Here is a 20,914-nt window from a genome sequence, read left to right as displayed (position 1 = left end):
CTCCTGCACAGGTGACTGCATTAGTTCAAACACTCAGATTCGCTTGGGAACGTTCTCTTCAATTGCCTCAGTGTGTCATTTCTGTGCTCTGCCCACACCAATTTAGTAAAGTGGTGGTGGCATGTGCCTCTAACCCCAGTTCTAGGGAGGCACACAGGGTTCCCAGGTCTAAACGGCTAAGCTCCAGGATCAATGAGAGATGAAGGGATTGAGACACAGGCCTCTGGTTCCCATATACATGAGCATACATATGAATATGTTCATGCACACAAACGAGATCAACCTATAAATGCACACGGCAATCAGCTCCTCTGCTTGATACAGTGCATATCATTTTCAAGTCTTTAAAAAATTTCCCCCAGATTTTAAGTAGCGGTAGGGATTTCCAGCACAAAACTAACACCATCTACGACACGATTGCTTACTAAGCAACTTTCAGAGTACTCGCTGAAGCAGGTAAGGAACTCTTACAAACACCATCAATAAGAAAGCCAGTGTTCTCCTTACACTATTTTTGTCCTAAATCCATTCAGAGTTTATTTTGCATATCCTGCAAGATCCCACCTTTCTCCCTGGCCCATTAGCTATTCAACAGACCCCTGGGGAGGGGGATGTTTTACTTAAGACAGCCTTATAATGTAGTTTTGGATAGCCTAGAACTTGTTATGTGTACAGCAAGCTGGCCTCAAGCTCACAGAGATCCATCTTCGCTGCCTTCTAGGGATTAAAGGTGTGTACCACCATTCCAGGCTTCCAAACCCTGTTTGCAAAATATCCTACCCATCACCAATTAAAAACCCATCTCTGTGGCACATATAATTCCAGTATGATTCCATGAGATGTGATTTGTTTGTGAATTTTCTCCTTTGTTGCATTTCTGTCCTGTGTTCTGTCTGTACTGTCTCAGGTACTGTAGCCTTAGCATACTGTTAAAGTATGTGGTAGAATCGTCTCCTTTAGAAAGGCACTCTCTCATATTTACTCTCCTAGGTATGCTGAAGGATTTTCCAAATTAAAAAAGAAAACAACGTCCCTTCAAAGAAGAGCCCTGTATCATTCGGGCTGTGTTATATGAAATGGGCTGATTTGAGAAAATGAGGCCCCGATGTAACATTAATTCTTTTGACACATGGCTTCATCTCACCAAGTTGTCTAGGGGTCATAGAATGATTTTCTACTTCTTCATGGGTGGCTTTATATTTTCCTCTGTATAGGAAGTAGATCTTAAAAAATATGATCTATGATACACACACACACACACACACACACACACACACATACATATGTTGGATATATATATCCAACAGGCTAGTAGATCCAACAAGTAGGCCATATATGTGTGTGTATGTGTGTGTGTGTGTGTGTGTGTGTGTGTGTGTGTATAGTTCTGACAGGCTACCATTTAATGGGCCAGTATCGGTATATAGGAGAGATTCAAACATCATCCTGAGAATCCAAGACGGTCTCTCGCATGGCGCTCACCTCCCTAGGTGCAGAACTTTCCACATAGGATAACCCACGTGAGCAGCATTTCTGTGGACATTCCTGTGTGTCTGCATAAAACTGTGATCTTCAGTTTCCAGGACAAGGAAGCTGGCATCAGGGCAGTCCCCACCTTCCATCAGGCTGGATCTCACCAGACTGTTCTCCAAAGAGGGAGGCTGCCCACCTTCACCTCGCACTAGCTTCAACCAGCGGTTCCCCTGGCTTCCTATCCATGCCAACGCTCATTGTTCTCGGGTGCTAGGCTCTTTTCTGGTTTGATGGATGCGGGACAGCATCACATTTTCATTTAACTGTCCCGGTTCACTACTCTGACTGCGCAGGGCCGACGATATATTCATCGATTCTGCCTCCCTCCTGGGACTTCCAGTTCGCATCCCCTGTTCATGGCATTTCCCCAATTTATTACAGTTCTGTCGTTTTTATTTTTAAATCAAGTTTTACAATTTTCTTGTAAAGATTATCCACGTGTCGCAGGACCAATCTCTAGACGGTTTCCAGTTTTTGCCTCCATAACAAATGAGAATTTCATTTTCCTGATTATGCTTTTTAATTGGTTACAGAAACACCAGCTGCTTTGTTGAAATTGTCTTATTGGTTCTGATAGCTTATTAGTTGAATCATGTGTATCTTCTAAATAAACGAGACAATTTTCTACTCTCCTTTCTAATTTTTATAGCTTCCTTTGTTGTGTCTGGGTCTAGCTGTAATGGCTTGGATCAGCAGCAGAACGCTGAGAATCATTGCCAGGATCACAGTCACTGCCTCTCAGCAGCCTAGGAACCTACAGGAAAACTGCCCATCAAACCTGGCGCTTAGTGGGGTGTTTAGGAGGGCCTTTCTGCTGTCCTCCTGAGAAGGTCCAAGTCCCAGTCTGTGTTTTTTAGAATATTTTAAGAATCCTGACTGGGGACTGGCTTCCATCTAAGGGTGTTTTGGGCTATATTAACAGGATCCTCCCTCCCTCCTCCCCCACATTTTTTCTAACCCATTCCTAAGATATTAGACAGAAGCACAAGAAAGTCTCAGTGTTTCCAGGGCTTAGATCTAGACAGTGGCAGCCTCACGCAGGGAATCTAAATAATAACATCACGATGCTTTCTATGGGGTTGACACGGCTTCACAGCCTGGCATCCTGCCTGCTTCCGCTATCTTTGTATTGCTATGCTGGCTGGATTCAATCTGATTTTGTCTAGGGGGTTTCAGATCAATGATCATAAATAAGACTGGCCTAATAGGGCCATGCTTCTGGTTTTGTTCTTTAATTTTTAGCTTTTACACTATAAATTGACGGGCTACATCCGTGTGGAATATGGAGTGATGCTGTGATTTATAAATGAAAGGTAAAAAAGTAAATGAAGCTAATTACATATCCATCACCTCACCTACTGCTCTCTCTCTCTCTCTCTCTCTCTCTCTCTCTCTCGTGTGTGTGTGTTGTCTTTTTTAAGTCTTCTCTATTTTTCTCCTTTCTTTCCTTGGAGACATAGTCTTGCTATGTAGACCAGGCTGGTCTTGAACTCACCTCCTGAGTGCTGGGATTAAGTGTGTGCCACCACACCCAGCTCTAACTTCTACTTTCTTTCCTTTTTAATCTGTCTTCTTTTCTTTTCTTTCCTCCCTCCCTTCTTTCTTTCAGACTGAGGTTCTCGCTGTACCAGAGTTCACCAACTTGGCTAGGTGGGCTGGCGAGCAGGCGCCAGGGGCTCCCTGTTCCAGCGTAGCACTCTGCAGACATGCACCAGTGTGATAGAGCCTGGCTTTCACGTGGGCTCTGGGGATCTGAACTCAGGTCCTCGTGCTTGTGTGGCAGGCACTTTGCTGAATGAGCCGTCACTCCATCCCTGCTGCTCATTCCTTATGAGATTGTGGGATATGCAATCTCTTACATGGACTCTCCCATCCCTTTGTGTGATAGATTCCCAAAGCAAAGCCTAGTCCTCTCCCCAGGTAGGGCTCTGCACCTTGTGGCCATCCCTGTCTCCTTACTGCCCCCTTCCTCTGGCCTCTGGGAACTTCCTTTCCTCTCTTTAACACCCATGCTTTCACTTTGTCCCATTTATATCCAAAGGTCTATCTTTATTTATTTTTTTATTTTTTTCTGGAGCAGCTTGAATACTGTAGGGATTAGGCCTGTAAACTAGGCCTGGCCTGGAGCTTTGGGGAGATGATATAAGGAGTTTTAATTTGTTAAAAATAGCTTCTGGTTTATTTGGGTTCACTTGTTCTTTCTCTATTTTCCTTCCTTCGTTCCTTCCTCCCTTCCTTCATTCCTTCCTCCCTGCCTGCCTTCTTTCTCTCCCTCTTTCTTTCTCTCTCTCTCTCTCTCTCTTTCTTCTCCTTCTCTCTCTACTCCTCCTCTTTCTTAGTAGCAGTATTTTTTTTTTTTTTTTGAGACAGCGTTTCTCTCTGCAGCCCTAGCTGATCTGGACTCACTCTGTAGTCCAGGATGGCCTCAAACTCACAGAGATCCACCTACCTCTGCCTCCTGAGTTCTGGGAATCAAAGGCATATACCACCACCACCCAGCAGTTCTCACTTTCCAATAGTAGTGCTTTTAAAATCTTCTAATGATGTGGTCACGTGTATCTCAGTGTGGGTATGTGCACGTGAGTGCAGTGCCAGCAGAGGCCAGAAGGGGGTGCTGGATCTCTTGTAGCTGAAGGTATAAACAGTTTTGAACTGTAAGCCATGTGTGCTTGGAGCTCAGCTTGGGTCCCGTAGAAGATCAGCAGAGACTCTTGACTGCTGAGCCATCCCCTCAGTCCCACACATTAGCATTTGCTAATCTACCAAACACCTGTTTCCATTGCTTTTGCTTTCTGATTTCTTGGCTCACAGCTGTTCCTATTTCCTTATTACCATAATCCAGACCACATCTATATTTATATCCTCTTCCCTCCGGTATTATACATCCATCACTTCCCTTTGTGATCAGTCCTGCAAGGTTTATTTTATTAGTCACTTTAAAAAAGAAGAGTTGATTTTGCTGACAATGCTACTGCTAGTAGGTTTTTTCCTAGTAATTTCCTTATTTTCTTTTATGGATTGATTGGTTGATTGATTGAGATGAGATCGCAATCAGGTAGCTCATGTTGGTCTGGAGCTCACTGAGTAGCTGAGGCCATGAACTCGTGACATTCTTCTTGCTTAGTTCCCAGGAACTTGAGCCACCATGCCCAGTTCCTCTTCTTTAGAAACCATCTTTTCCTGGACTGGGTGTATGTCCCTGCCATCCCAGCATATGGGAGGCTGAGGCAAAAGGATGTAGAGTTTGGAGTTTGGGGACTACACCTGGAGATGCTCCAAAACACGCAAGTAAATAGACAAACAGGCATCTGTCTTTTCTCGTCTCTCTTTGAATTCATTCTGTCATGTTAATCAAGTCACTAAGCCCTTGTTTATCTTTCAAGTGGGTAACATATCAGAGACTCACAGAGGTATATTCAAGTTTTTCACAGAAATTGCTGCAGTGAATTATATATATATATATATATATATGTGTGTGTGTGTGTGTGTGTGTGTGTGTAACATTTCTAGTAGTCATGTTATTTGGCACATCAAATTTTATTGTAGATTGATTGAACATTTCATTAATACAAAAGAATCCCCTTCTTCATTTCCTTTGAGATGTGGAGACGTTCCCATGAGCGTCCTGTAATGAGCTGATTTCATTTTTCAGTGTTACCACCCCCCTTCATTGTCTCTGTTCGGTGTTTTAATTGGATGATCATGTTTTTCATCTCCATGCAATCTTTCCTCATCTGAGAAAGCTCTGTTTTCATTATTGCCTATTTTGTGCCATAAATACAATATTCTCTCAACTCCTGTGAAGAATACCAATTAGGAGCTTTTAAAGTATGTTTCTGTTCTTTGTGGCAAACTGAGGGGCAATTAGCTCTGATCCCTCAGACAGGTCCCCTACTCATCTGCTGAATATTCACACATACTTGGTTAATTTCCTTGTTGGCACATCATTGCAGAGGGACAATGGAAATGGGAGAATAAAACCCCACCTAGATTTTAAGGGGGACCACAGGAGCTGAGCCAAAGCTGCCCCAGCACACAGAAGCATTTCCAGGGGTGGAGTGTTGGGGCTATTGGCATCCCTTTCTCTACTGAGCCAGAAAGCTCTTGATCATCTTTCCCTGGAGTGTCAACAGAAGCCAAAGAGAGGTAAGATGTCATACAAGGATAGAATTGGGGGCTCTGTTGTCTCTCAAACCTAATACTTATACTGAAGACTGAGGAGAACTGAGATCTTGTCCCCCAAAATGGCTTTACCCTCTTCTGAGCATGGATGTTCCTTTAGGCTTTTTAAAAATGTGTGTGTATGCAGGTGTGGGTGGGAGTGTAAGAGTGAGGGTGCATGTGTGTGTGAATGTGTGTGTAGGCCAGAGGTCAGCCTTGGATATCATTCCTTAGGAGCCATGCACCTTGCTTTCTGGTATTTCTCTTTGGGTCATGGAACTCACTAATGGCTCATATCAGCCTAAGATGGCTGGCCAGAGAGTCCCAGGATCCTCTTGCCTCCACTTTGCCTGTGCTGGTTTAGCAAGTCCATGGCCCCATGCCTGTTTTTTTTTGTTTGTTTGTTTTGTTTTGTTTTGTTTTTGTTTTTGTTTTTGCATGAGTATTAGGGTTCAAATTCAGGTCCTCATGCTTGTATGGGAATACTTGAACCACTGTGCCATCTCTCCAGCCCTCTCTTGGGATCTAGAATACTTAGTTCACAAGCTGGGAGTCACTAGGGGATACCCTTTGCCATGTCACAGTGAGGCAAGGGAACCCTCTTCAGATGCAGCACCATGCTCCTGGGCTTCCAGCCTGGAGAACTGAGAACCAGATACGTCTTTATCTTTAATACATTAGAAAACGCTTTTAGGTTGTCTATGAAAGGCACCCTCACCTGATTTTCAGGGCTGAGACCACCTCCCTTCACTTCCCTTTAGCTAGTCTAATGGGAACCTGTGTAGTCTGTAATTATGTATATGTGCTTTCTTTGTCATCTTGAGCTGGGAGTTGTCCTGCACTACCTTACTTTAAGGCCCTTCCTATCTCACTCATATTGGGGTGGCAGGAAGACCAACTGCAGGAATCATATCAAAAGAGTGAGGTGGCAACAGAAAACAAACGAGAATGGGTGGTGGTCTAATCTAAATTTCAGAGAAATTTTAGCTTTTAGGGTAATGACCAGGTCACAAGTTACATATGCAGGAGAACATGCCAAGTCAGAAATACAAGCCTTCAGGTTTGGGAGATCAGTCAAGTGCATGAAATCCATTGGTATTATCTTGGGAGACATATAAAGTGTGGAGAAGGTGACAGATTCTCATGTCTGTTCAGGGCTGCACCTGTCAATGCTGGAGGCACAGGTAAGGAGCATACAAGCAGCGTGGAAGGTGAGACAGTTGCACCAAGGCAAGGGGAAGAGGTTGTTAAGGGCAATTCTCATGCTTTGGACTCCTTGCATAGCCATGTTGAGGTAGACCAGATGGCAGGCATGGCACTCCTGCTGACTGTGATTGCAGGGCAGCTCTGAGTCCCACTTGGGAAGCTATGACTGCCAGTTTCTTTGAGTTCTAAAACAGTTTTGTTATATATTGATGTCCTGAGTTCTTTCTAAGAGGTTAAAGAGTCCTGAGGGTTGTGGGAAGAGCTAGGACAGGAAAGGGACAAACAATGTCAACCCAGTTTCTTTGCTTTCTCGTTTCTATAAGTTTGCTCTAGAGCAGTGGTTCGCAACCATCCCAGTGCTTTGGTCCTTTAATACAGTTCCTCATGTTGTGCTGACCCCAAAGCATAAAATCATTTCTGTTGCTACTTCATAACTGTACTTTTGCCACTGCTATAAATTGTAATGTAAATTATCGGATATGCAGGATATCTGATATGTGACCTCCCCAGGTAGAGAGCCACTGCTCTAGAGGGTTCAATAATTTCAGGGAAGTGTGTGTGTGTGTGTGTGTGTGTGTGTGTGTGTGTAGTTGTGTATTGAGAGCCACCAACATGTCTCAATGTCCACCAGGTTATTTTATATGTGCTTCAGTTATTTTATGAGGAGTGAGGTAAGCATGAGAAACACTCCCACCTACACAGTGAGTGAGCAAGTACATGTGTATGTGAGAGGGAGAGGGAGAGGGAGAGGGAGAGAGAGAGGGAGAGGGAGAGGGGGGAGGGAGAGAGAGAGACACAGAGAGAGACAGAGAGAGAGAGAGAGAGAGAACAGACTCCAGGGATGGGTCAGTGTACCAACTGTCCATAAACATGACAGTCATTTAATGGCTCCTCTTTCTACTTCCCAGAGTAATGGCCTTTGGCTGTTCTGAATGTTCCTCATGTCGGTATTTCTCTGGCTGCTGAGAATGAAATCGTATTAGGATAAGCTAGTAAAGTTCCTTGGCTTAGGATGAAACTGACTAAATCTGGGCAATGCTTTCCATATAATCCATTTTATTACTGCAGGTCTTTAGTACATTCTCCAAGTTCAACTGTTTATTACCCACACACGAATTCCCTACACATTATCAGCGGCTGCCACTTAAGCACACACAAAGAAATCCAAGACAGATGTCTCTCAGGCTCTTAATAACTCCCTCTATCATCTGAGCCTTGCCATTTCTTTCCCTAATGAGCTTGCTTCCTTCAGCCCATTGACACACAGAGGCCATTGTTACAGTGATGCTACTGCATGCTCAAAGCATATGTAAGCACATGTGCACAAAGCATGCTGATGTGCGGTGCAGATGCAAGTGAAATAGATGTACCAGGCCAGACACACATTCACAGACATGTGGAAATGAACATAAGAATGTACATACCCAAACATGTATACACATGTACCATATACACATTTACATACATTTACACACATTTATATACTACATATCCCAAACATGTACACACATAATAGACATACATGTGCTCACACATACACTATCCACAAAATATGTACAGAGGCACATAATGTCTATACAAACAGTACATAGACAATACACCTAACATGTACATATGTGTACTTACATATACTCTACACAATATATACATACATGTATTCATATACTGTATACAACATATATACATGTGTTCTCATAATATACTACATATGTAATATATATGTATGTACATGTATGTATACATACCATAGACATGCACACATGTTCTGTGAGCTCTTAATTGTTCTGATTTAAGGTCATAGTTTCCAAAAAACTGATCCATTGACTGGTTCAACTGACTTCATCACCTTTTAAAAAAAGTGTGTGTGTGTATGTATGTACACACACATGTAATATATATATATATATATATATATATATATATTATATGTATTACATGTGTAAATATATATAATTTATATATATATGTATAATATATATTACATGTGTAAATACATGTTTTGTGTGTCTGTGCATGTGGGTATGTGCTCGTGTATTGAGTGTGTGTGGTGGCGTCAGTGGCAGATGCCTTCCACTGTAACTTTTCTACTTATTGTTTAGAAGCAGGGTCTCTCACTGAACCTGAAACTTACTGAATGGCTAGGCTGGCCAGCCAGAATACTGCTGTGCTCCACACTGATGGGCTTTCACACTGTGTGGACACAAACTCCTTATGCTTCCTCAGCAGGCACTTTACTGACTGAGCCATCTCCCCATCATTTGATCAGTCCACTCATACATCTGTGAGGGCAGACAGTTCCTAAGAAGTGTTAACCCACACCTCGTACCTTTTTTGGTCTTCTTGTCCTCCCAGGTGAGAATGCCCACCAGGACTCAGGGGGAAGTGTTGGTCTTCTTGTCCTCCCAGGTGAGAATGCCCACCAGGACTCAGGGGGAAGTGGGGACTTTGGGCCATGCACACAGGGACGGATGGGGAAGAAATCACCCTTTGCACATGGTTACCTACACACCGTAGGAAATCAATTGCCATTACCTTGAGGAGGTCTCCTTCAGCGAGCTCAAATGCCTTGGCTTTAAGCTGAATCCCCTTCCCCGGCTGGGTCTGGATGGAGTAGATACACTCGTGGTTGTTATTGTAGTTCACAGGAAAGTTGGGGGACAGCAAAGTGCCCTGAGTGCCTGTGACTGAGTTCCCACACTCCGCTGGAACGACAATTAGAATATCCACAGATTAACCCACTCACACAGAAAGCTCTGCATAATAACTTCACGGGTATGCTGAGGCTGTCTGCTTGCCCACACTCTCTAGGACAGCCTACCAAATTTTTACCAGCTCTAGCCTGCCTACAGTTCTGCCTGCTTTCTTCATCTTTCTTTCTTTGCTTGTCCCTTTTCTGTGGAAATAGAAAACATATCACTGGATGCCCTCTTCTTTCACTGCGTTAGTTTATAAAGCACTGGTCCCTTACATCTGTTGGTATCATAGCAACAGAAGGATGTTAGAGAAGGAGACAGCCAAACCTAGAAAGAGGAGAACTTTAAGTATTCAAAGACAGGGACTAGGAAGTAATGAGACTGAATAATAATCACTAGCCCTTACAGGCAAAACACCACAACCACTTTACCAGGGTCTCAGGCAAGAGCCATGAATGCCAGACTATTGAGGCAAGTATAAGCCTTCTTTCCTAGTTTACATAAGTGTCGATACATTAAGAGGAAGGGCTGGGAATGCTACCACCTTGGGCCTGTGTTAGGGGCCTGAGGCTCTGAGAAAGTTTTTGCACAGGCCTATCAAACCTCTGCATCTTGCACCAATCAAGAAAACCATCTTGCCTCTGGAAACCGTGTTTCCTCTCCTGCAGAAACAGTCTTTTCCACTCTTCTCAGGCCTGTGTTTATAGAAGGCATCACACATTCTCCTTACGTTGTTAGTATTTCCACCCCCTTCCCTGTCTTATAATTCCTTGGGGAACTGTCACACTTCCATCTCTTCTACAAGTGGGTAGTGCCTGGCTAACTCAGGCTTGGTGGCAGGGCATAGCTGGGGGGGACCTCTCTAAAATTACTAATTGTGAGGCTCTCTCTGTAACTCCCTGTGTTAAGGAACCTGCCACATTATTCCCTGCTTGCCTGTCATTTGTATTCATCTCCTAGCCAAATTCTGAGCTACATGAGGCCCAGGACCACGCTTGAAGAAGCTGTACATTTCCAAGGCTCACATCTGTAAGATAAATATTTGTTGAGTAAACGGATGAATGGAGGAATGTGGCCATACTCCGATCTCAGAAGAGGCATGGGGCTAAAAATAGTCAGGTTCCAGAAGGATGGAAACGGGAGTCCAGATGGCAGGCTCATTGCTTGTCTGGACAGATGGGCGGTTTGGAGCATGTCTCTGCGGTGGTTGGTGGCACAGCCACTTTCCCCTGCCGCTTCTCTGTGTCCTTACTCTTGGCTGGAAGGACCTTCAGGTCCACTAAGAGGCCACTAGCCAGCTCTAGTTCCCCTAAGCCAGGAGTGTGCTAGATGACACCCACAGGGCACATAGAGACCTTCAGAACAGAGTCTCTATGGTCTTTGTCATATGCTTGTCCCCAAAACTACTCTTAGTTCTTTGAAGGTAGACATAGTCACCACTAAGCACCACTAAGTTTCTAATTGTCAGCGGGCCCTGTTCCCTGGCCCCTATTCTATTCTCTGCTTTAGTTTCCCAAGACTTTGGATAGGACCTTGTTTATCTCAATGGAGACAGGGTCCCTTGAGTACTTGACACAGCCAGTGAGCACAATGAACAATATCAGATAAATGTGCCAAACTGGGATGTAAAACTGGGATGTAAAACTGAAGGGGAAAGGTGGGTGGACACAGTGGGATCACAGCTGCTGACAGTCTCCAAAAGCATGTTCCTAAAGGGCATAATTCCTGGGTGCCCTCGGATGAGGCTTGGGCAGCTGCTGAAGGCTGTGCACAGTTTAACACAATGGAGGCAGAGAAGTTATAGCAGCTCCCTGGGCGCTCTTTATCCGGACCGTATCCTCTGAGACTGGAGAGTGAACATGTAAGGTTTGATGTATGAAACGGGGAAAGCACAGAGGGAGTGGCCCACATGGTGGACATTCACTCAGTGTAGCTCTTCCTCTTTGATTGCAGCTTATCCGCCTCCACTGGGTATCCTATCTGCTCTGGGGCTATCAGGGTTCTTATGGGAAAGTTCTAGCTATCAGGCTCACGATGCCCCAACTGCTTCTCAAGCCCCTTGCTCCTTGCCCAGCTCATGACAGCCGCCTTCCTCAAACATGGTCTCTGGCAGAACTTTAGACTGTCTTCCCAGCGCCAGCTTCCTGCATTCCAGCTTTTTGTCCAATCTCTGGCCTAGCAAGACTTCCCTGTCTTTCCCATTCACCCAGAACACCCAGGACTGCTGTGTCTCCGAGGCGGCCAGTCCCTGCCCAATGGCAAGGTCCTGACTCCCTGCCAGAGCCTTGGTTCTAGGTACAAGACAAGGGACAAGAGGAGGAAGGGATGTGACACTTGCTTCTGGGAGAGTTTCCAAAGAGGCAGGGGAGATGAGCAGACGCCACAGGAAGCCAAACATGGGTGTAAATGGAAACAAACCAGCGCTGCAGAGAAGCAAACAGGCACATGCCCAAGAAAGAACCTCTGCTGATTCGGACATCTGTGACTTCTGCCGCTCCTATCAGACGAGGTCTCAGGAAGGGCAGGGGCTGTATTTTATCCATCAGTCTGAGGCTCCTGAGGGGGAGGGTTAGGTCTTCTCCGTCACTTTGGGGCTTCCAAGGACAGGACCGCATCTCTTATTGCAGACTGGGGTTCCCTCCCAGGGTCAAGGCTGTCTCTTCCACATCAAATGCAGGCGCCCCTGAGGTCAGAGGCTGGATCACCCTGTCACACCATGTTTTAGAGCTCGGGGCTGTTTGTACACTCCGTGGCTGGGAATGCTCCTGGTGGCATAGAGTGGGCTAAATCATCTAAGTGACGTCTTACGGTGAAGGTGGCAAGCAGAAGCACCCCCATGGGTGGGCAGGCCTGCCATGACTCTGGCAGTAGTCTCTGCTGCAGGGCTGGTTGTAATTAGAGGTGATTATAACCGCTGCGTGTTATTAATACCATGTGAAACAGAAGACAAATGCAATAATGAAAATATTGTGCGGTGTCGTGAACAAACAGTAATTGGAATAATGAGTTAAAGGATGAGTTGGTATAATGAGACTGGAGAGGCAGGAGCTTTAGCGGGGTGAGCATCTGGGGGGCCTGGGAAGCCCCACTGGAGACGAACTCTCTCCAAGGCCCTCATGGAGGGGCTTTTCCAGATGCAAGGGCAGCTGCTGGTGGTCAGGTCTGAACGGGACCTCCCCCAGGGCGAATTCTGTTGCAGCTTTGTTGTCTGATTGCTCTCCCTTCTGAATTTGTAAAATATTATTGACAAACTAATGATAAGTCGTTAATCCATAAATAAAATGATAAAGATGTTATTGGCAGAGTGACAATTACATGGCTCCCTGTGGCTTTATGGGGACGATGTCACCTCATCCAGAATGCATCAGATGTGGTTAGCTCCATTTTATCAATGAGGAAGCCAGGCAGAAGGGTCTGGTGGTACTAATGGTTTAGTGATTGGCAGAGCAGAGACCCATGATTTGTGTGCCTGCTCAGTAGGGCCTGGCCCAGCTCCCAGCCTGAGCAGTTGTCCTCTGCGGAGCTCCGGGCTCCATGGCTTTGTCCAGGGCAGGGCTGACCTCACAGGTGTGAGGGCTACCTCTTTACCTTTCCTCCTTTCCTGTTGTGTTTGTGCACTTGCGCATGTATATGTGTAGGAGTCAGAGGTCAGTGTCAGTTCTATTGTCCACTTTGGGTTGTTTTTGAGACGGGGTCCAGTAAACCTTGAGCTTGACAAGGTGCTCAGCTGGGTGGCCAGCCAGCCCCCAGGGATCCACTTGATTCTGCCTGCTCAGCACTGGGATTACAAGTGTGTGCTACCATGCTTGGCTTTCTTATGTGGGTGCTGGGGATGGAACCCTGGTCTTCATGCTTGCAAGACATTTGACTGGCTGAGTTATCGCTCCAGCTCTCTCCTTTCTTCTACTTGCCTCTCCCCTCCCTGTCTTCTTTCTCCCTCTATTTTATTCTCCACTCTCTGTCTCTGTCTCTCTCTTCCTTTCCACTTCATGACTGAACTAGAGAACCTGCATGCAATCTCTCTACCGCTGAGCCTTAACCTTAGCACCTCATGAGTGTTGGTGATGCTGGGTTCTGTTTTAATGGACGCATGATGCTCTGATCTGTTCCTTATGTTTTCTAAGAGCTCCATGGCTACCTGAGAGCATAGTGAGTTCTTCACTGATTCATCTGTGTTCTATTGGGTTCAGCACTGAGGCCACTGAGCAAATAGACCTCCATCCATAGTAACAATTGTCCCCACCTCCTACGGTGTCACCCTACTTTCTGTTCCCTTTGGGCCCAGAGCACCGATCAACCTTCTTTTGGACTCTAGCAGCAATGTAGGCCAGTCCAGTGCCAATGCCCCGCCCACTCCCTGTCTTCCTCCATCTCCAGTTCCTCTGCCACCTGCGCCCAGCTGCCAGTCCAGCTGCCTTCTCAGCTGTTCCTCAAAAACCAAGCAGCCTTGTGGCTCAGGTCTGCTCCATGCTACCTCCTCATGTCCAGCTCCTCTGCATCTCTGCTAAAACACCCTTCACTAGAGGGGTCCTTCCTGCCCACGATCACAAAGCAGCAGCCTTCCTCCGTCACTTTCTCTGCTTACACAGTATATACACACCTGTGTGTTCTTGGTGGATTCCCCACTGAGTGGGGTGAGGGATGGGGAGTCTCTCTCTGTGGTGAGGACTTTTTTCATCTCCAGGAGCTAGAAGCTCGACTGGGGTATACTAGGTGCATCATAATTGATCACAGCTCCTGCCCTTCCCCCTCCCTGGGTGAAGAGTCTTTCTAGGGATTTTCCAAGAGCAGATAGCTCTACACAGCTCGATTGAGAGTCCTTTTGAGTAAAGGATATATATATATATATATATATATATATATATATATATATATTCTCCTCCACTAGCCACCCCCCCCACACACACACATATTGCTTTGCAAGAGGCATCTGAAAGCTAGAGCCTGTGCTAATGGCTGGAGGTGGACATACTGAGGTCAACTGCACCCAGAGCCTATCAAAACTTCTTGGCAAAGGCCAGGTCAGGCCATAGAGCAGATTCCTTTGCATCTTACAGAGGTAGTTAGACTACGCATCCAAGGTCCCCCTGCAGGTAAGTGTGACTGTATGGATCCTCAACCCAGGCCCATGAGCCTCCCGGTCGGGTGCAGCCCTCCGCCTCGCTCTAAGTTTGGCCCGCCCAATAAGGGAAGCAGAAGGAAAGCACGTGACCACCTACCAACACACCTTGGCAGAGGCGAGCTCCACAGGCGCCGTCTGCCCCCCAGGCACGTGATGCGGGCCGTGCCCTCCAGACGGTACCCGGGGAAGCAGGAAAAGGTCAGGGTGTCGCCCACACCAAACTGCAAGCCCTTTCGGATGCTGTAGGCTGGAACCTCGGGCTCTTCGCAGGGCTCCAGGTCATACTCTGCAGAGGAAGACAGTGGGAGTGTTAGTCTTGGAGACAGTTGAGGACAGCCCCAGCACCAGGGAAAAGGACCAGAGGAAAAAAATCCGAGACTACAGCGTGCTAGCTCCCAACAAGTGTGGGGAAAAGGAGAGCCATCCTGAGGGCTCAGGCTGAGAGAAATGTTGGGAGGCTCAGAATCTGGGAGAAGTGCTCCACAGAGGACTTTTGAGAGTCCTCCCTCTGCCCCTACTTTGGGGTTCCACTTGAACCTGAAACCTGGGCCTGGCAGGTGCTCTGGAATTTCCCCAGGCACCAACCAGCTTCACACAACCAGCCATTTTCAGGGAGTCAGGATCTGTGATCCTGCTTTGAGCAACTTGCACTAGGATCCTGACTCCAAACGCTTCTCTTGAAGTTTTCTCTGAACAAGGCTGGCTTTGTGGCCAATGATAAGCCCAGTGGGAGGGTAGGTGGCAATGATGGGCCAAGGGCATACGTGATGTCTTTAGTGAGGATGTGACTGTCTCTCGATGCTCCGTGCTCTGTATAGTAGGGAGGAGGGTCCTACTGGCCAGGCCAGCTCAGGCTGGTGGCCTGGGGACTTCAGAGGGCAGCAGGAGGCTAAGCTGGGCTAAGGAGGAGTCCATCAGTCCTTCTGTCTTGCTGATGCGGGAGACCTTGGGTACCTCAGGATGAGGGTGGAGGGGACAGCTGGTAACAGGAGTAAAGGTTTCAAATGCCAAGAAAGAGCCTTCTTTTCAGGATTCCCAAATCCAGAGCTAAAAATACATCACTCTGAGATTAGCGTAGATGCAGATGCTGAATGGGACTGAAACACAGATACAGTGACTCTCATCTCTTTCTATAATTGTTGGGGCTGTGAAACAGGAGTGAGTCATGGGAAATTCGTCAAGCAGGGACTCTTGAAGAAGGAAGGGACTCTTGTGAATTCCTCTAGTTCAGCCATGTGTGTGTGTGTGTGTATGGGGGGGGGGCATGTTCAAAGTGTATCCTGAGTCAGAGAATGAGCCTCCTGACACACGTCAAGACTGTTCCCGTGAAGTCCATCCTTGTGTCTAAGCTAAGTATCTTCACCTGCAGCATTGAGGTCATTGAAGAGCTGAGAGAGAGAGAGAGAGAGAGAGAGAGAGAGAGAGAGAGAGAGAGAAATGGCTCCCTGGTCTCTTCTCCCCAGGGACAGTCACACACATTACCTGAGAAGGTGATGTTGAATCCCTCATAGGACATGGAGAAATCAGAGATGAAGCGGACTTGAGCGGTGAAGTTGCCATAGAGCCCGGCACTGATGGGGGCTGGCAGCCTCGAGCCGGTCAGTTGCCTCAGGGGCTGGGAGAAGCTGCCGTTCTCAGTGATGAGGAGGTAGTCATGGCCGCTCTCCAGGTGGAAGGTATGGAAAGTAAAGAACACGCCTGCAGAGGGGAGAGAGAGCAGAGGCGCAGGCTGGGGTGGGCAGGGGGCTGGAGTCAAGCTCCTTGTTCCAGCGGTCAGCACACGCAAGGGACGTTTGCAGATAATCTACTGCATTGATTCACAGCATTCACTGTGTCTTTGTAGAGTCTGTACCATGCGTGAGATCCAGGGTGAGGAGGAGGGAAAGGCCAACGTGTTAAACAAACGCCTACAGTGAGGGATGGACCCTAGACTGGAGACCAGACTGTCATGGGAGCCTAGACAGCAGTCTACAGCAGGAAGCGGGGCTGGGGAGAGGAAGCAGGGCTGGGGAGAGAGCTCAGTTGGTACAACGTTTGCTGTGAGGACCTGAGTTTGATCTTCAGAACCCATGTGCTCGGTCAGAGTGTGGTTGTTTGTGCTTGTTGACCCCATAGCTGGGGAGGCAGAGATAGGCTGATTCCCAATGCTCACTGTCTGACCCGCCAGCTCAGCCCAGTCTGTGAACCCCAGCTCAGTGACAGATGCTGTCTCAACAAAGCAAGGTGGACAGCTCTAGGAGCAACACCCAACTGTCCTCTGGCTTCCACACGCACATTCATACATGCACCCACATAAGCATGCACATATAACTAAGTAGTAGATTAAACGATGTAGCAGAAAGAGAGGCTTGTGAGACAGCTTTACAAAGAAGAGAATGCTTAATTCGAATCTCAGAAGGTCTCCCAGTCATTCAGTAGGTTAAGGCAAGGAAGATTGTCCCTGGCAAGGGAGTGGCCTATCTTTCAGGGCTTCATGAGCAGCAGGGTAGCTGGGTATCTTTAGGGGAAGCAACTGGACCTGAAACTGGGGACAGATCTGGCACTTCGCTGGAGTTAATAAGATGGCTGGCCCCTCCCAGCCCAGGCCAGACTTTTGTTATAGTACAATGGTAGTCAGAAAGAGGATGAGGGGAGGCAGAGAAGTCAGTTTCAAGGATGGCTGCTTGCACTGGACTGGGGGTGGGGCTTGCTCAGCAGCAAGAGCAAACATGGCTAAGGAATCTCGGGCAGCTGGGTTGGAAGCAGTGGCAGATGTGATGCAGAGGGGAGAAGGGGACTCTTGGGAAAAAGCAGCTGCAGCAGAGAGCAAAGCAGAGGCTCTGGTGGTGAACCCAGCCTGGGTGGCGTCTGAGCTTCCAGTGAGGAGCTGAAAGGAGAACCAGGAGTTCAGGACTCAGGTGGGACTTCAGAGGTGGATATGAGTCACCAGCAGAAGGTGGCATCGAAAGCCATGAGTTTGGAATAGCGGGTCCAGGAGAGTTTGCAGTGTCAAAGATGGGGAAGTAGAAGCTGAAGAAATTACATGAGACAGAGGTGGGGCCGATGCAGCAAAGAGAACTGGAGAGTGGGAAGACAGGGGATGTGAGTGCCCTTGGACAGCAGCAGGAATGTATCTGTGTGTCACTTTCCATGAGGACGCATGTCCTTGGCACCTACCAAGTGTCAGGGTTGGGGAGGGAAGACTACGAGTGTAAAGCAAAGGAAACACAATCATATTTCTTCACTGAGTTTTGATGCCCCTGCTGCCACTATTCTTGCTGTCTTGTTTGCTCCCGAGGCCAGCCCTTAGTAGCTAGAAGTGAAGCTGGAGAAACAGATACGCCAGTTACCCTAAAATGTGGGTGGGATCTGTTCCATGTCTATTTTGTACCCCGGGGAAAACAAGGCACAAAGAGATGAAGTCATTTGTCCAAGGACCTCCTCATAGGTAAGCAGAGCTGCACCTAGGCCCTCTGACTGCAGAGGCGACTCTGGCCTCCTACTCTAGGATGCAGCCTCTCAGGCTAGAGGACAAGAGTAGGTGGTAGGCTGGAGGGTGAGGAGGAAGCTGCTGGAACAGAAGGAAATCAACAACAGACAGCTCTTGAGCTTGTCCTGATTCTGCTGTTTGGGTGAGTCTATGTGAAAGCATATGCGTGAGCCAGTACGTCCATGGGCCATGTAGTGTGATGAGGACAGGGTCCATTTGCTACTGTGTGTGTGAGCTATGGACCCACAATATGGCACTTACCTGGGAGCTTGTGAGAAACACCTCCCTGCTGACCTACCAGGCCATGGTCTACATGCTGAATAGGCCCCACTGACCTGTGGCATACCTCTGTGCTATCACTGACATCGACAACAGTTTTGGTAAATGGTGGTTGGAGCCAAGCCCCTAAGGCTGAAGAGTTTGAAAGTGTTCGAATGTCCTTGCATCCCCATGGATGGGAAGGAGCTAGAGATCCCCAAATGTCTGGGTTTCTATGAGAGTTGGGGAGATGGAAAATGAGCAGAGGTGGTGAGGTGTAAACAATCCACACCTAGGTAACCAGGATTCGTCCAAGTACCAATGCGTGCAAGGATACAGGTCCTGTGTCCCTACCAAGCACTGAGCTGGTGCTTAGTGCCTTATGCCGAGAAAGGTCTGGCTTAGTGAAGGAGAGGGTTGCAGCAACTGTGGGCAATCTCTGTAGGCTGCGGGGAGTACGAGCAACTATATCTGGGGGCCTTCACGGGGCACATTGGAGGGATTCACCAGTGAGGGTCCATATGGCCCTTGGCAAACAGGTATGACCATGCGTGGAGGGGGGAACATGTGGGTCAGACACAGTAACCAGCAGAAATAGTGGCTGAGACACCAGCTTGCCCCTGCTCTTCCAGCGTGCAAACACAGCCTCTCCCAGGGAGTAAACATTTGGCAGGGAGTCTAAGGATGAGCAAACCCAGCTGAAACCCTCAGGTTTCCCAGCTGTGCTGATTGCTTGGGGGCTTTTTAGGCCATTGTGAGAAAATGAAGACATTGTCATAGAAATAGAGAGGTACTGGTTGGAGCTTGAATCCTATTTGGTGTGACAGATGCACACGGTAGCGTGAGCCACTGCACAGGGCAGAAATCACAGGGGTCACGTGTCTGTCTGCCTGTGGAAGGACGGGAGCTTGAGTCCCTTGGTAAGTTCCTTCCCTCAGCTGCAGTAGGGAAATGGCAGAGTTCCTTTCCAGGTGGCAAAATAGTCCTTGGGGTGAGGTACAACTTGGAAGAGCCACACGGTTAGGCTCCTGGTGCCGTCTTGGCACATAGCAGAGATCCAGCAGGCATTCAACAGGTGATCTGGGCTCCAGATCCTCAGGTGACCTGGGAGGTTGGGAGAGGCCATTCCTGGTACGACAGGAGGATGGGTACTAGAGACTAAAATGCCAAGATTAGTGCATCGAAGGAGCCCATCTGCAGAGAGAGCCTGGAAGCCCTTCATCACCTCGAGGCTTCATCCGTGGAACAGAACATTCAGAGTGGGGAGAGGGACACAGCTGGGAGAAGCAGGGACCACGGAGAGTTATAAAGGACTATGTATAAGGAGCCTGATGCTTCTGGGACATTTCCCTTAGTCCCCTCTTCCATTCTTGGAAGTGTCTTGTTCCTTCTTAGTAGTTTGCCCCCTTCTCTTTCTAATCAAGTGTCCCTGGTCCAATCCTTTGTCCTGAGTGCATGAGCCTTCAAACTGTGCCCTGTGAACTCAGATCAGTGGTCCTAAGCCTACTTTCTCTGACACCCTGGGCTTTCTGACTGCTTCTGACCCTGGGCTTTCTGACTGCTTCTGCTTCTTTCCTGCAACTGCCAGGCAGGATTTCCATCTTGCCTGTCCTGTTGGGGTTCCCCCCCCCTTGAAATTTAATAAAATTGCCTTCATGCTTCTGAGTCTGTTTTAAAAATCTTTTATTAATGATTTTAAGAACGCCAAAGAGGGAACCCCATTTTCCTAGTAACTAACATTGAGGTCTCTGAAAAGTCACATTCTCTGGACCCCTGCATCCCTAATTCCCTTCACCATTCACCCCATGTAACCTAAAGAGAGACCGTGCTCGTCCCCTTGGCCAACACGTGACTGAAACAGAGCATTCCGGGGACTTTGATTTCCTGCTGAGGGAATCTCACATGGGGAGAAGGAAAGAGCTACAGCCCAGGTGGTAGCCACAGCTGGGGACTTGTCTCCAGGAATGAGGTCTCACACAGTTCTGAGAACTTGACCTCTTGTAGGTGACTGATCCTGAGATAATGGTGCCGGGTGGGACCAGATCTTGCCCAGGATGGTTATGGTTATGCAATCTATGCAATATATTTATCCCCAAATCTCATGGACTCTAAAAGTGGATGTGGAGTGTTCTCTCTCTCTCTCTCTCTCTCTCTCTCTCTCTCTCTCTCTCTCTCTCTATGTGTGTGTGTGTGTGAAAGAGAGAGAGAGAGAGAGAGAGAGAGAGAGAGAGAGAGAATGAAGTGATTGAACCTCTTTGTTTCTCTTCTCAATGTGTCCACATTGAATAAATCCCTCTTTAGTGCTTTTCGCCAATACTTTATTCCCTTAGTTGGCCAATTGAGGACTGGTGGCTGAAGCTGCCCATGCCCTGGGTCTGACCATGACTCCAGTAACCCTGCCATATGGCAGCTGAACAATCCTGAATATCCACTTGTTTGGGAACAATTCAAATAAGCAACCTGGGGGTCTGT

At 47.5% G+C, this 20,914-nt stretch overlaps 1 protein-coding gene across 7 annotated transcripts in view; it reads right to left on the bottom strand.

The window, feature by feature from the left end:
• Window positions 1–20,914, bottom strand: part of Csmd2 (CUB and Sushi multiple domains 2) — a 581,156-nt gene that overhangs the window by 157,758 nt on the left and 402,484 nt on the right. For 6 of the 7 annotated variants that reach the window (XR_001784158.2, XR_001784159.2, XR_001784160.2 and 3 more), the window contains 3 exons: window positions 16,198–16,413; window positions 14,813–15,001; window positions 9,433–9,602 (listed from right to left, as the gene is read on the bottom strand). Coding sequence is in view for 2 of the 7 variants with exons in the window: in XM_011240560.3 (XP_011238862.1) it covers window positions 9,433–9,602; window positions 14,813–15,001; window positions 16,198–16,413 (575 nt within the window). In the remaining 5 variants the exon portion in view is untranslated. The remainder of the gene's footprint in view (window positions 1–9,432; window positions 9,603–14,812; window positions 15,002–16,197; window positions 16,414–20,914) is intronic. The other variant, XR_003954975.1, reaches the window with a different exon arrangement.

This window comes from Mus musculus, chromosome 4 (genome assembly GCF_000001635.26).
Source record: "Mus musculus strain C57BL/6J chromosome 4, GRCm38.p6 C57BL/6J".
Lineage (NCBI taxonomy): Eukaryota > Metazoa > Chordata > Mammalia > Rodentia > Muridae > Mus > Mus musculus.
This window is presented reverse-complemented; position numbering and strand designations above follow the sequence as displayed.